At 36.2% G+C, this 16,739-nt stretch overlaps 1 protein-coding gene across 4 annotated transcripts in view; it reads right to left on the bottom strand.

The window, feature by feature from the left end:
* The window catches only part of ZFPM2 (zinc finger protein, FOG family member 2), a 314,514-nt gene that overhangs the window by 106,446 nt on the left and 191,329 nt on the right, over positions 1-16,739 (bottom strand). For all 4 annotated transcript variants that reach the window (XM_074886409.1, XM_074886402.1, XM_074886426.1 and 1 more), the window contains one exon: positions 3,435-3,546. In XM_074886409.1, coding sequence (XP_074742510.1) covers positions 3,435-3,546 — 112 coding nt within the window. The remainder of the gene's footprint in view (positions 1-3,434; positions 3,547-16,739) is intronic.

Genomic DNA, 16,739 nt, shown 5'->3' with positions numbered 1-16,739 from the left:
AGAACATATTTATAATTCTAGATAAGCTACGATTCCTAAAATCTGTCTCTAAAATTTCAGTTACTGTTTCTAGGACATCTCTTAAATTACTGAATAGACTATTTTGAAACATGAGAGAAGTTTGACATAAATATTAAAACAAAACCAGCATGTCTTTTAAATGTAATTAGTTGTAAAAGTTTCCTTTCAAAAAAATAGAATGAGATAATGGCATATGCCATGAGTAGCCAGCTTGTAACAGAGCTTGTGAAAAGGGATACTAATGAACTGTTTTTCCCTTTTCTAATTTGTCCTAGTATTGGGGAAATATAAAAAATACAGGGAGAAATAAGTGATCCTAGACTAAATAGAATTAATTTCAAATACTGAATAGTTATTTCATAGTTATTCACTCTGAATGTACTCAGATGTATGATTTTAAATAACAAGTTTCTTAATCTAAAAATTTATATAGAAGATGAATTGTGATTCCACTGTATAATTTAGCAATATAATCCTATATATGTACATCATATATATACACATATGTACACATGCACACACACTTTTTCTGTCTGCTTACCTAGGGAAAATATTTTATGGAGAGTTTTGAAGGCAAACAGGGAGTTAGCTGGCCAGCTCAGATTCACTTTCAACAGGAACTACATGTGTACTTCCTCTCCCTGGGATAATTTTGTGTGCAATGTGAGGGTGACTACGGTGCACATAGCCTCTAGTGAACTGGAAGTCAGGCTGACATACCTATGCTCTCCTGAGAGGTCTGGGGAAAATTCTCTCTCAAAAATATCACTGTTACAAGCTAAAAGGAAATGTGGCATGTGCTTCTGAGTCAGCAACTGATTGAGTAATACCATGTACTGCTAGCCAATTCTTAAACTTATTTTCCTCTTAGTAATGTGCCAATTTACTCCACTCACCTCAACTTGGGTATAGTAAGGAAAACAGATCCCAGGTGACCAAATCTGTTACATGTACAATTCCACACATTTGTTCAGCTAATTGCTTTCAGAAATAACAATGCATTGTTAAGAAAACTAACAAAATTATACACAGTAACTACAACATAACATCGAATTACAACTACATGCCAGCTGACACCGTTTCATTAGAAGTAATGGCACTATAGGAGACAGAAAGCTAACACAAATCAAGGCAATGTAATCTGGAATGATGAGATACAAATTGAAGGAAGAAACATTATTCTATTTATTTATTTTACCATCTTCTATTTGACATTGTTTTGTGATCCAAGCCAATTAATCTTTCTAGTACAAAAATCCAGCAAAGCTCAAGGCAAGTGTAGGTGTTTAATGAACGACAGAGCAGCCAACTCAAAGTGTGAAGAGATGAGCAGAATGCAGTGAAGGTAAAGCGTATCGACAACTTATTTTCCGTACTAGTTTAGTGAAGTAGTAGGCTTTTAACATGTATTTATAAATTAGAGATAGAGATAACAGAATTCACCTTGAGCACTGTGTGACTGTCTCACATCTTGTTAACCAAGTACTAAAATAACCAGCATCAACAGAGGAACAAAATCCAGCACATTTGAATGAACAGACTAATGTTTTGGGCTATTCAGATTGCACCAAACTGAAGAAATTTTTTAGTATTTGAAAAAAAAAAAATTGTATTTCAATAGATTCAATCAGACAGATAGCACTGAAACTGTCTAATGAATTAGTATTTGTAAAGTACTTTGAAGATGAAAAGTCTTACTGGTATATATGTGCTAAGCAGTATTATAATTACAGAAATAATCTAATACTTGATAAAACATCATCCTATGGGAATTGGCAGAAGCTATATTTTGGAGTGAAAGTAATTTCCCATTACGTTAAAAAGTTGTTGCAGAAAAGTTTGCCTGTGAGTGTTCAATACTATGCAGCTCTGGATTCACAAGAAAAGCTTCACTATGTTACTCAGCACTTTGCTGTTTCTTCCACTTGGGCAGCAATCAGCAAGCTGTGAAGTGAAGGGCAGCTCAACCCATTTTAGATCTAAGCCCAGTTCTCTAGTACTGCAGGTGTTTCAGGTTGCAGAATGAATGTGTTGGCATTCTATAATTATAATAGAAAGAATTTATAAGACCCTGGTGTGCAACTCATTTTTAACATGCAAATTCCCTGTTTTCAGCGTTTCAACTTTCAAAGGCTTGTGGTAGTTTAAAAGCAATCCTCTTATAAGTGTATAAATTGCAATGATTATAGGAACAAGTTGTAATTGTTTCTAGTAAGTTTTTAGGAGTCTTTGATGTTATGATTAGTGTTTTGTATGTTAATATATTGATATGGGTGCTTATTTGCCTGGATGCTTGTATGCTGAAATGGTCACTAGGTTGCCTCAGCAAACAAATCTTTGATCTCAGTAGGTCTGTTTGGTTAGAAATAAAACCTAAAAGAAATTAAACAAGAACAGTGCACGTTCTGAAGTATTCAGAAAGTGCTGAGATTGGTGATTGAAATACAAGGAATGAAAGTAATAGTTTTGCAACATGATCTTCAGGGGGAATGCCAAAACCAGCTACACTAAATAAGTTATTCTTATTTCATGTATTCAAATGGTGAGTTTTTAGTGTGGTTTTTTGTTGTTGTTGTTGTTGGGTTTTTTTTAACATACTGTAATGATACCATAACCACATTTACAAAGCTTTCACAGTGACTGACCAAACAGTGTGGTGCATAGTCCATGGCACTATGGACTGAGCCCAAGGCTCTTTGGGTTGCTTCAAGATGCAAGAGAAAAGCCTTTGCATCTTGAACCAAAGTAGCTGTTAGATGTAGTAGATTAGACAAAGGGGACCTTGTAAGAACTCATACTGACTTGAGCAAATCTGACAGTTCACATAAGACAGAAATGATATACATTGCCACTAGCCAATACATTCCAGTGAAGCATCATCACGTCATGCCACTATAGAGAGACAGGAAAGTCAGAGGTGACAACCCTGAAATCCAGTTCCAGTTATCTTCTGTTACCATGCTGACATGAAGTCTTATCATAGTCCAATCAAGTTTGCATTCTTCTTAGAAAACCAGATTTCAGTTAGTAGTCTACAATGTAATGTAACATGGAGAAATGCTATCCAATATGTCCAATAAAATGTTAGAAAGAATTCACCTATTTAAAGTGTATAGATTTTACTGATGTTTCCCAAGAGGCACTAACTCTCGTCGAGAAATGGATGGTATGTCATCTGACGTCCTTGTGTGTTTATAAAGCATTTAGTACACAACAGACACCACGTGGGGTTTTTATATCATTAAAAGAAAAAAAAAAAAAAAGCAAAACCAGAACATGGTAGGAAAATGGGAATGAAAACTGTTTGACTTTAAGGGGAGACAAACTACTTCATTTTCCTATTACACAACAGGTATATTTTATCTCAGTACTTTACACAAGAAAGCAGAGAAAGAAAATCAGCTTGTGTTTACCTTTGCTGTACACAATGCAGTTGTTTTTGTTGTCTTCTACTCCTTGCCAAGTCACATCCAGCAACCACTTGGGGCCAGCAGTCAGTACCATAGGGACTGAAGCCTTTGTCTTCTGTAGGAAGGATGATAACAAACAGATGCCATTTGCTTGCCTTGATTAAGAACTTGAATAATAATAGCAATAATCATTTTATTTGCAAACAACAAAATCTCCAAACCCATAAGCCAAGGTCTTATTCCCCTGCCTCAGGATTTTTTTTTAAGAAGACACAAGCAGTAAGCTTTAGTTGTTTCATTGATTGAATGGTGAAACTATTATCAAGGATTTTTCTGAATGATATTGGATCAGATCTCCAAGATTAAGGAGATCTCTGGTGGCTGAGAATTATAAAGGGAATGCAGATGACTTTCACAGCAAAGAGCCAAGTGTTTAGAAGTGAACTTTAGACACATTGTACTTCATTATCAATGTGATCTCACTATTTCCTGAAACAGACAGGAAAGAATTTAAAGAATCAGTATCCATTTCAAAGATCTGTCCTGGGTAACATTTGTATTATCATAGGAAATTGTTCTGAATGGATAATGGAATTTTTCCCCTTTTGCTACGTGTTGATGTGTGATTTTACTATGTCTGAAATAATAATAATGCTAATGATTCACTTTGTCTCCAAAAAGACTATAAAAGAAGTTGTATTAATAAATTCAGAGGCACAAAAGTAAAGCATGACATTCATTGCACCTGAAACGCATACAGGCAAGGAGATGCACATTTAACAAAACCACTTTCTGTGTATATTTCAGATTCTATATTTAGAGAATTTGGTATTTGAGAAGATAAGGTAAAGTTTCAAAGTTATTAACATTAACTCCTTTTACTAATCAAATGGCAAAAACACTGTGGGTAATCCTGAGTTTGTCAGTACGTGGGACTGAGATGCCAGTTAGGCTTCTATCATTCACTGTTCTTTCTCTCTGTATTATGCATGAAACCACAACAAAGTACAACAGTCACCACGTAACTATTTTTTTTTTCCTGGCATAGAATTCTGTTCAAGACATTCCAACCTTTTCTAAGAGAATTTGATTAACTATTTTTATATGATACCAATAATTGTCCAGTTGGCTCCAGCTGTGTTCTATCGTAATATTCTGTATGATTAAGGGAGTTAAGAAATTTTAAGATACGGAAAATCTTATATTTACATGGACATTCCAGATGTATTGTCCACATTTATTATCTATGACTGTTCTAGAAATGTAGTGAAGTATGCTGAATTACCATAGAACACATTAAATTCCCAATACATGAAAATATTTATTGAAAGTACTATTTAAAAAAATTTAGTTATATAAGATTAAAGTAATAATCTTATAAAAGACATATTTAATATTATTTATAATATATCAATATTTTAATAATGATGATAGAATAAGACATTGAATGTCACAGTTCATGCTTTTTTATCTGTTTATTCTCTAATACTGTTTTATCAAACGTAGTATTTCTTGCTTAATTTGCATTTTATGTTTTGCATTTTTCATACAAATGTTTATGCGTAAGTCACACTTCCTCTATATGCACTCCATGACATTATTCATCTTTCAGAAGTGTTGGAAAAAACAGATATAAATGAAGAATGAAATTAGTAAAAAGGAATGTAACAGCTAGCAACAATATACCTACCTAGTGCAAAAATACTGCAATGAGAAACATGCAATGTCTCAGTTCCTAATACTGCTTTTCATATAGGAAGTTGCAGAAAGTGTATTTGTTTATATGAAGTATTACAAGAGTCAACTCAACTGCATGCATTTGAAATCTGAATTTAAATTCTGATGTATAATTGGCCAGTAAACAAGGCAACTTTTTTTTTAAAAAAATTGGTTAAGTACATACATAAATTGTCAAGAAGCCTGATATTATCAATTATGAAATCAGTGTGAAGTATTTACACATGGACTGCACAGAAAATAATGATGTAAATGAGGCATGAACTGAAAAAGGTCTGCAAGAGATGAGATGAAAGGTAATCAAAGTATTACCTCTAGTTTCTATTATAGAAAAGTCTGGACTTTAGTGTCATATTACACCAAAACAGCGCTAAGGCTGCTATGGAAACAAGGAAGACTGGCTATTCTTCACATAGCTGAGAATCATGCCCATATTAAACACAAACTTTATCATGAATGTTAGCAACCATGACTGCATAGCAATAATCAAGAGGAGGACCAGGGCATGTTCCTACCTACCACATGCTGCATTTCTCCAACTGCCATTTCAGTCAAGACTTTAACATGTTTTTTGTGCTTGTATGTGCTCTGAGTCTGTGGTAATCCCAAGTACAGTCAAAAGACAATGTAGTATTATCCAGGTAGTGGACTTTTCCAAGTACACCATAAATGATTAAGACATTTAAACAAGTCTTTTTTTTTTTTTTTTAAAGTTGGAGGCCAAGTTAAAAAAAAAATAAAAATTCTATCTTTTAAGTGCAGAAGGGATCATCTACTTAATTTTCACAAGATCTAATTCCTATTTCTTGTTTTCTTCTTCCCAGACATCTGACATTTCATTGTGTCTCTCCCATTTGTAAGGGTATTATTTGCATTAAGGTGGTATGAAAAAGTCTCAAATAATATCAGGATCTTCTTGTGCTGGACAATAGTTTATTATCTACATAGACAGGACAAATAATATGTCCTGGGAAAGGATTATACTTAACCACATACTGCCAAGTAAGAAATGAGATGCAGTGATACTGTTTGACTTTCTCTTGGAGATTAATTTCTCCTTTAGTAAGTGGTGAGCTTAGTCCCAGGACACCGTCCCTGTTTCTTCTAGATGAGAGCAGCCCAGGCTGGTGCCTCATCATTCTGAGGTGAAGCAGCAGCAGCAGTAGGTAGACTGAGCGCCAGCAGCCAGGATGCGAGTCTGCTTTGCCATCCGTCATTTACAGGCTTTTTTGAAACTTAAAAAACTACATGGAGATCACTAAATTAGCTTCCAGGTAGGCTTGGCAGTAAAACTTGTAATCAGTTCAGCAGCTGTGAGTGGTCTCTAGGCACTACAGATAGGCTGGAGGAGGAACAGGGTGTTTTTTCTCACAGCTCTGCTAGCCCAGAAGAGCTGGTGGACACCTCAAAAGAATTCCCCATTCTCCCATAGCTCTGCTCCCAAGCTGCACAGATATGTAAATAAACTTCTTTTAATATGAAAGCAAAACTTCACAAGGCCATGGCTGCTTGTAAAGCTTGGCAGCTCCACTAAGGGAGACTGGCAATGGCTTCACTTTGAAGTACCTTACAGGCATATTGTGTGAGCTGTTAAGATGAGTCAGGACCACCACAGCAGTTCTTGGGGTCTGGCATCCTGTGAGGTTCACACGTTTATGGGAGGTGATCACCACTGACAAAGGCTTGCTCTTGTTGTGCCTTATTACATAGTAAGAATTGAAGCAAGCCTGCTGATTCAGGAAAGGCCATTTCCCTAAAATGGTTAAAATGAAAAGACCCCAGTCCAAGATAACAAGAAGCCATGGTTAAATCAGTCATGCCTTTATCACCTCAAGATTAGACTACTGCAATGCGCTATACCTGAGGCTACATTTTAAATCCATTTGAAAGCTGAAGCTGGTGCAGAATGCGGCAACCCGCTTGTAAAGCAGGATATCGTGCTTTGAGCGCATTACACCAGGGCTTTTTAATCCGCACTAAGTGTGCGTTTTAAGGCACTGGTTACAACCTGTAAAGCCTGGGACCTCCCTGTTTGAGATACCTAATTGAGACCTGCCAGGTCCTTTGCCCCAGCTGTACAACCACAGCCAAGATCTACCAAGGAAAAGGGCTTTCTTGGCTTGACACAGAAGAAACTCTTGGCAGGGCAATATGTTCTTCACGACAGCTCTTTACCTTTGGGACACCATCCCACTTGAAGTAAAATACGTTCATGCTTTGACTCTCAGAGAGTACTACAGAAATCATCCTGTAATTCATAAGATGTATTTGTCATACTGTAACATTTAGTTGGTCATTCCCAAAATGGTGGTGGTGGTGGGTGGTCTTAGCTACTTTATGCTGGGTTTACTTTACAGTGCTATTAGAAATATCTCTAGCTTAAGAAGGGTACCATATTACAAAAAAGTTTTCTTGACACAGGAGCGACAGTATTACAGATGCTTAAAAATAAGACTTCTAAAACAAAACAAAATTTCATTTCTCACTCCAAAAGAACTGCTACAAATTACTCAAAAGCTTACAAAACGTTCTGCCTACTGCCTAAATATAATCATAGGGATCTGCTAACACGTGTGTGCATAAGATGTGGCCATACAATAGCAACCTCACATTTTGGAAATGAGGGCACATTACAGAACCACAATACTGTTCACTGCTCTACACTAGGCAAATGTGTATTCTACACTTCAGTCATTTTTACCTGAAAATGCAATTTTTGCTAATGTCTTCATGCCATAACCAGACAAATTTGACAAGGACAAACAGGGTCAAAACTGTGATCTCTCAGGGAACAATTAGAATCAGCTAATGAGGATAAAAGAGGTCAGGCAGGCATCCACTTTTCACTAACCTTTGAAGCAACTGGACAAACAAGGGAGGTAACCCTCAATAAATGTTTATATTCAGTCAAGAGGTTAATGGAGATAAAAATAGCCATCACAGCAGGCCAAAAATAGTTTTGCACTCTCTCTAAAAGGAATAAGTGCTGACAAGTAATGTTAAATGGGCTCTTCCCTGCAAAGATTTCTAACATATGATGTGTGTGGCCTGGCAGAAACTTGAGGAAACCCCCACATTAAAGAGAAATACAGTATGAGCAAGTGTTTGAAATCTATGAAATTCTGATGTCAAATGCTTGATCATTGCTAGCTGTTTCCCATGAAGCTATGCCAGAGCAAGAAATAGGTACTGAGCTGATGTTCAGTAAGTCACTGTGACACGAACATCCTGTCCCACACATGGTGTTCCAAAAAGTGTTCAACATTATTTAAGGAAATGTATCGTTCATTGAAAAATCATTACATTTCTATCTTTACCATTTTTTTTTTCTTCAATCAGTACAGGGCTCTATAATGTCAAAACTACTTTCTTAAAGTACTCTTACCAAAATAGAGGAAAGTTGCTGGAGACTTAAGACACTCAAGGGCTTTACTTCGAACTGTATTTTGGTTCCCGCAAACAGATTTTCTTTCTAAATCTTCCAAAGATCCTAAGTTCCCATGAAAGACACAGATTACCAAAATGTCTTCCTGCCCTTGGAGAAAGTTCTCATGCCCCACTGTGCACTGTTACTTTATATAGCCAATCGAAAACAACACTGTACTGAGAGGTGAGCTGTAAATGTACCTCAGGTGCCTTCAGATATGAGTCTGGGATAGTAAAACATCTGTTAGTTCAAAACAGAGGTTCCTACTTTGAAATTCAATTTAAATTCAATTTGATTGTTACAGGGTTGGTGTATCTTCTGACATGCTAAAACTGCAGAACATCCCCTCTTGAGAGGTTAAGTTCACCCTTGGTGGTCACCATACTCAATACAGCAAAATTTTGTAAGTTCATCAAATCAGCTCAGTTGGGTAGGTCTCCTAAGGGGTCATTCTGGACCAAGCAATAGCAGAGATTTGCATAGGTCTCAAACTATCCCTAATGAATTAATATTTGTTTTAAGATGTTTTTGAACCTCACACTTAACACTGACTGTCTCAATGTATTTCTTTATCATATAATTGATTACAAATTCATCAAACCCTAAGACAAGCCCATCCAAACAGCCAGTGGACAGACACAGGCCCTCCATTTGTTGTTGATTTGTGTGAAACCAGCTAGCCTGTCTTTCAATTTCTGTGGCTTTCCTGAAAACTCTTTATCTTTTTCCAAAGAGGATTCAGTCTTGGAAGAATATTTATCTCAAAGGCTTCTCTGGAAATCCTGCCAGTCATGGCCCATGGCAGCACTTCACAGTGCCACGGCTTTCTTTGCTAGACATGCAGAGGCAACTCCTCTCCACTCACATGAGACTGGAGGTGTTCAGTGCCGTGGTTCCATGCTGATAACAAACATCACCAAATAAAGCAAAGACATGGCAGTCTCCAGCCTATAAACACCTACTCGGGAATTGTACAATTGCACTAAGATTTCAGTTTTCACAGCCCTCACTATGTCTGTCAGTGAGATCCTGAAACTTACACTAAATGTGAAAGAAATTTTGCAAGGACTAAGGACCTAAATCTGCAGACAGCATGGGATAGCTGGTTTTGTTACTACTTTACAACTTTATGGGATCCAGTGTTTCAGAGAATCATTCAAATATTATCCATCAGATGCCTGTCTTATGGCTAGATGAAGAGAGTACAAGAACCTGATTATTCACACAGATGTAACCGGTGTTCTGGCATGCTAACTTGCAGAAAGAAGATAGACAAATTGTTGCTTGTGATGGGCCATGAAACTAGTGATGGAGAAAAAAAAAGCAAGGGTCAGTGTTACTTTCCAGTATCTTGGACAAGGTGGGAGGGAAGAAGTCCTCAGGGATCTGGATCCTAGTTATGTAGTGCTAGTGGTTAACGTGGCAGTGCTGCACCTGTGGACTAGCTGGTTGTGAAACAATTTTCACCATTCCTAGTCTACAATGCAGGTGTGCATTTGGGTTATTTTGTGATAGTAGAAGAAAAAGAATTGGTAACATTTGAAGAGGTTGTGGTCAAACCAAAGTCTTTAAATGTTTCGAACACAAAAAAGAAAAAAAAAAAAAGAAAAAAGGAAAAAAAAAAAGGAAAAAAGGGGGGAAAAAAGGAAAAAAAAAAGGAAAGCAGGAAAAAAAGGAAAAAAGGGAAAAAAAAAAAAAAAAAAGAAAAAAAGAAAGACATGTACACACAGATGGAATCCCAAAAGACAGCTGGGATTCCCTGCAACTGAGAAACCCTACTGTTTACCCCAAGAGATCATCACTTGTCAAGTGACAAAACTGAACATATATTTCACCATATATCCACAAACCTATGCAGACCAAAGAAAATATTCAAACAAAAAGTACACCCTAGGTCTGTTAATATTTTCCAACACTTGTCATGATTTCAATATGATTCCAAATTTTTTATTAATATCAAATATGCCTGCTGAATGTCCCTAATGCAAACTAAATGTATGCTAAACATTGAGATCATTTCATGTTACCTAGCTAGAATGTATTTTTTTTCGATCTATAAAATAAACATATATCAAATCTCATTGTACCTTATGTACAAAATAATGGCTGTCAAAAGCAACTTTAGCTTGTTCTATTTAATCCAGGATACCCTTGAAACCCATCTTCAAACTCTTCCACAAAACTAGGAAGGCTTAAAATAATTAATCCAGACTCTGGAGCACCTCGGTCCTAGCCGAGGGTCCCGGTGATTCCTTCTGGCTGCTTACCATGTGTTCCTGAAAGAGGTGACAACCAACTGACAGGAACAGGAATGGAAAAGCTGGAAAAACTGGACCTCTGAATACCCAGTGAGCTTCCCCTGACCACACTGCCCTGTGTTGATGGACTTTCTACTCCTGTCCTTCCCTCTCATAAAGTCTTTTCACCTGGCTTCACTCTGCATTTGCTCCTACCCTGCCCTGTCCTCTCACCTTTCTCTTTCTTCCATTTTATATATACCTATGTCCAGACAACTCTCCCTTTCCCAAAGAGCATTGGATGGACAGCAGTGTATTTTGACATCACTCTCTTGACTTGACTTTCTCATTTCATTTATCCTATTACTCTCTATCCGGTTCATTTCATTCTTTGGGAAAGTGTATATATGTATATACACACGCATTGCATGTTTACGCAATGACCAGCACCAGGATACTGTATTCTTAGTCGGTGCTGTGATTGGCATAAATATGATTAGGATAATCTGAAACTTGACAATGCTAAGTGAATCATCTCTGTTGTGGTGAGTTGATACCTGTGGGTAGCGTGCCCACTGTCATTGTGTCTTAGTGCTCAGGCATCTGCCACGGGTGTTGAACCTTTCCGCTTTACTGTAAAGTTGAATACTTTGGATAATACTATTTCAGAGATGACATGCACCTGTACCGATGAAATCACACTATATATAACTTATCTTTAGACAGGATATAATGCAGTGCTGCTTGCACACTTTCACACTGAATTATCAGTGCATTTTTCCTACTGGGTTAACCTCCCTGTTGTAAACTACTGTCTACTCTAAGAATTAGGTCTCTCTTTCTACTAATGAGACCTTGTTGATATTTGCCAGTAAATATTTTCTGAATGCACTTGCTTGAATGTAACTCCTTTCACTTTTGCTAAACATTTTTAATATGAAATAGATGAATACTCTGCTCAGTATGGCTCAGCTGCAATTTGCAAACATTGCGTTTACACTGGATGGGTTAAGGGACTAAATTCTGGGATAAACCATCAATCCCTGTTAATCGTCTGACATTTACTCTCTTACTTTGCACAATGATCATTTGGGCCTGGGGTAGTTAATGTGACAACAGATATTCTAGATGATCAAGAGGACAATTACACTGAAACTATCCACAATGATTGCTGTGTCTACAGCTTAGTTACAGTGTGGTACTGAATAATTTCTGGTTTGAAGTAACTTTGGATTTTTTTCTCTGTTGTACTTTTTCTTATCCTGGAATAGATGATTTAAACCATCATCTCCCAAAGTCCAAATTTCATGTACTATATGTCTTTATTTTTATCTAAGGAACCCATTAAAGATATAAAAATTAAAAAGGACACGCATAAAGCCTTCTATAAACAGACCATTATACAGAACTATCAATTAGTTAGTACTTAGAGATTCTGCTTATTACATATTATTATTATTATTATTATTATTATTATTATTATTATTATTATTATTATTATTATTACTTTGTCTAGAACTGCAAATACAGGTTGTGCATTTTACTTTAGAAAAGTGAACGTTTTTGCCATGAAAGGTGAATAAGAAAAAGTCATGCTTTACCATCAGTAAAAGATAATATTTTTTAATTTCACTTTTTTTTCCCCCAGAACCAGAAAGGTAGAAAATAAAAAGTTCTCTGTATATGCTTGTCCAATATTTTAACTGTATAATCCAGTCCAGCTTTATTACGATTATATTTCCAATGAAAATTGTGAGGCCTTTATGAAACATGTATTTAATACAAAGGTATTTTAGTCAATAGTATAGGTATGATAGAGTAATTCTCTTGATGATGCATGACACAATACTTTAACTTCAGTGGTGCATACACTGAATACACACAAAATATACATAAATTCCTACCTAATTCATCTGAAATAGAATTGGGGAATAAAAAAAAAAATCTTCTCTGCTATTCTTCCTGATTTTGTAAGATTTTTATGCATGTTTTTATTAGGTATTTTTATATATCTTTACCAACAGGAAACACAGTACTATAAAGTAACAGTGTAAATCAAATATACAATCCTCTGCCCAAGTTTTATATTTGTTAAGACAGCATAATCATTTAAGGTAGACTTTTAAAGCATGATTCAACAACCAGAAGTCTACGTGTATGACTGATTAATTATTTTTAGTTCTGTTAAAACATCCCAGTTTATCTCATTTTAAGATTATCCTTGACATATTTAGAAATCCTAATGCAGATTTTATGGCCCACACCTATCCCTGATGGTGCTAATGGACTATACATAATGAATCATTCTAATTTGGATGAAAGGACCACACAACATTGTGGCAGTCCTTTAGAGAATTAAGGCTCAGTTCTGATCTTCCAGACTTATGAATGCGTTTTTGGGATTAGGCCGCGTATCTGTACATCTGTTGAGTCTCAAGGGGTGTATACTCAGCTAAGTATTCTGACCTTCGAATGTACTGTATCAAATGTGTGGCCTTGGGATATGAAAGGATTTGATTACAACTGTATTTTACACTGATTTAATATATAATTATGGGGTAAAACCTAATTCCTTCTTACATGTTCATGTAGAAAATTCCATCGCTATTAAGCAGACACTAGGATATTTTTCACCCAGTGAGTATGATAGTAAATGGAAGAAACTGAAACACCCACCTAGGATAATGTAAAATCAAGGACAACCTTCTTAAGGATGGCTTTAAAATCAGCTTCTTGTGTCCATAAAACCCAAGTTTAAATTATCTCCTGTGAGTGTATTGCTAGTTGGTACACTGTTGCATTATGCATGATGCTTGACTGCTTATGTAAAAATAAGTCAGAACAAGGTTCCATTACTGATTTTCAATGTTATTCTATGCTTTCTTGTCTACAAGTAATGAGGAGAGCAATTAATTTTACATATATATATATATATATAATATTGTTGGAAAAGTTTGTAAATAATTGAAATTTTTGGTTATTCTCTATTCACTTACATGTATAATTTCTATTTTCTAATCTATCAAAGATAGAATATGGTAAAATTTCCTTTAGCTGGTTTAACTTTCATAAGATACACATAGTGTTTACATGTAAGAAATCTATTTTCTTTTTATTCCACTGAAAACCCCTTCCCAAATATTATCAGTGAAAAAACCCACAAAATATTAAAAGACTTCACAAGAAAATTACTTCAGTAGAAAATAACATGACTATGCAATATTTTTGAGTTCTTAATTTTTCTACCATTCCATCAAATTTTGTATAGATTTTTAAATAAATAACAATTGTATTGAGTAACTGATTAATATGGGGATTTCAGAGAAAATACATTTCAAAATTCTATGCTTTTTCATCAATATGATCTTTTACAGATCTGAATTATGGATTAATGGTGCTTACATTTTCTTTATCATTTCAGAAGGCTTGGACCAAGATGAACTGAGCAAAGCAGCACCTTTACCTTGCAAGCAGTTACTTTCTTTCAGTTGAAGAATATGTTACAAATAATCAGGTCATTTTTTCACCACTGCCTTAAAAGCATGAGGATTTTAGTTTTGCTGTTCTCACACAAAAATGAAAATTAAGTTCTCTAAAATGCCCAATGGCAGATTAAAAGGATCCTAATTTTTTGTAACTTGTATGACATAGTTGTGTAATGCAGCTCTCATTTAAATTGCTTCAGTGTACTGATTATATGTATCATGACGAAGAACTGCAACTATGCAAGTTTCCATGAGAAAAAGAAGTTTTCAAAGAATGGGTGAAGGTCCTTCACTGCGACTGGAGATAAAGATGGAGAGTCCGGCAGTGGGACTGGTGAGTACAGGGCTCTGGTTCCAGTAAGACTCAACAAACAGCTCAGATCAGAATCTAAAGTGCAGAAAAACAGCCTGTAGCTTCGAGATTAGCTTTCTCACACTATTCCTGAGTTAAGCCAGTACAAACATCATCATGAATGCATAATTATGATTACGCACTACACTATGCATAATAGATCTTAAAATCTGGAAACAAAGAGGTAGTGTAGGAATGCTGTTTTCAGGCTTTTGGTTTTGAACACAATGAAGCTGGGTGTAAGGGTAAAAGACTTTCTGTAAGTAAAAACAGTTCCAAGAAAATACATTTTACTTGGAAAATTAATTCAGATACTTATGAAACATTTATACATAAAAGAAGGGCTAAAAGGGAGATAGGGAGCTGGTGTTATGTTTAAAACTTGAAAATAACAATGAATGAAGCCCAAACCCCTCTCATTTTAACATATTTTACGGAACTCAAAAAACCTATCACTTAGAATAAGTAAAAATAGACAAAGAAGCCAAAGGTTGGCAAGTTTATTTCAAGGATCTTTTTATCAGAAAGAAATGAAATGATATTTCAAAATTCTTTGCAACAAGAATTTGACTGTGAGCCAGTGTCCATTTCTGGGGCTGATGGATATACACAGGCTGGTGTCCTAAGTTTAAATGATGGTATTGATAAAAGAGTGATGCAGCTTGCTTAAAGGGAGTTGATGGATTCATTCACTTTCATGTGTAGAAACAAAACAGTGTGAAAATGATGAATGGAATAACTGGGTATGTATACGACTACAGAATATTGGTGTCAAGCTCTTGCCAGTCACCAGTCTGCTGATTAAGTCACTTCAGGACAGCAATGCTGCAGCTCTGTGTTCACTTAGTTATAAAGTCTCTGGACTTATAAAGAAGTTATAAATGCTCTGTTTGGGATCACGAATCCAAGCAGAGGTCCTCAAGTGAAAGTGGGCTGACTTTCAAAAGTAGGGAACATCAAAAGAACAACAAATTTGCACCTAGGTCACAGGAGTCAGGTTACTTTTTAATTTTTTTTTCTTTCTATGAAGCGAAAACTCAGAGTAGTAAGAATCACACTGGGTACTATCACACTGTGGACTGAAGTTAAGTGATTAGAAAATTATTCTGCTGTTGGCTCAGACCAGTTTCACAAATAATGATTTTTCAATTCCAAAAGGTATTTCTTCCTTGAAGGCCTTTCCTGGTTCAAAGAAAATCAAGTCAAATCCCTTCTGCTTCCACTAAAATTTTCAAATCAATTTTCAGATACCTGAGCAAAAATTTAAAAAGCCAGCTTCTAAATGTTCCTCGTACTTCAGTATCCCAGTGAAGTCAATAAAAGGAAAAGAAAGCCCCTCTTCAGTGTATGTGTTATGTAGCCAAGAAAGCAACCAAACACAACAAACAGCATCAGTGGTATGAAAAATCAAGAGCTCTAAAAGAGAAAAAGCTTCAGAGAAGTCCAGGCTATCAAACTACAGAAGTTAGTAAAACTTTATACCAGAATTTCTCTTCTTCCTGTCACAGAAATTGGCATTAAAATGCTACAGTACTACAGCCACCCTATCTGTTTCAAACAACTACCACATATCACTTGGCACTAATTGGCAGCAGCTGTTGAAGGCAGACTTGAACCTGGCATCCCAACCGAGCAGGGATTTTTCCCTGCTCCCAGGAGATAGGGGCCTCCAGGCGAGGTGTGAGGCCACCGCCAGTGCAGGGCATCAACCTCGCATGGCAGCCACCTGGCTTGAGGGTCACTGCAACCTCCGCACATCCAGCACGCCACTACGGTGGTCACAAGCCTTCTGAGTTTTGAATGGAAGGAAATGAATAATTGCCTGATTTTCACAAGCTCGGACTCCATTTGCACATTGAAAGGAGGTGGCCACGTCTGCAGAACCCGTAAGCCTCTGACAGCTCCTACTAATTCCAAGGGGAACAGTTGGGTAACAAACGCTTAAAAATCTGCCTCTTCACTCCACTGCCATGGAGGTGACCTTTGATCAAACTTTTTTTTGCTGAGCTGTGGATGGCGAACAAGCAGACACAAGCTGTGACATCAAACAAAAGAAGCAGCACTTAAACC

Source organism: Strix uralensis, chromosome 1 (genome assembly GCF_047716275.1).
Source record: "Strix uralensis isolate ZFMK-TIS-50842 chromosome 1, bStrUra1, whole genome shotgun sequence".
NCBI lineage: Eukaryota > Metazoa > Chordata > Aves > Strigiformes > Strigidae > Strix > Strix uralensis.
This window is presented reverse-complemented; position numbering and strand designations above follow the sequence as displayed.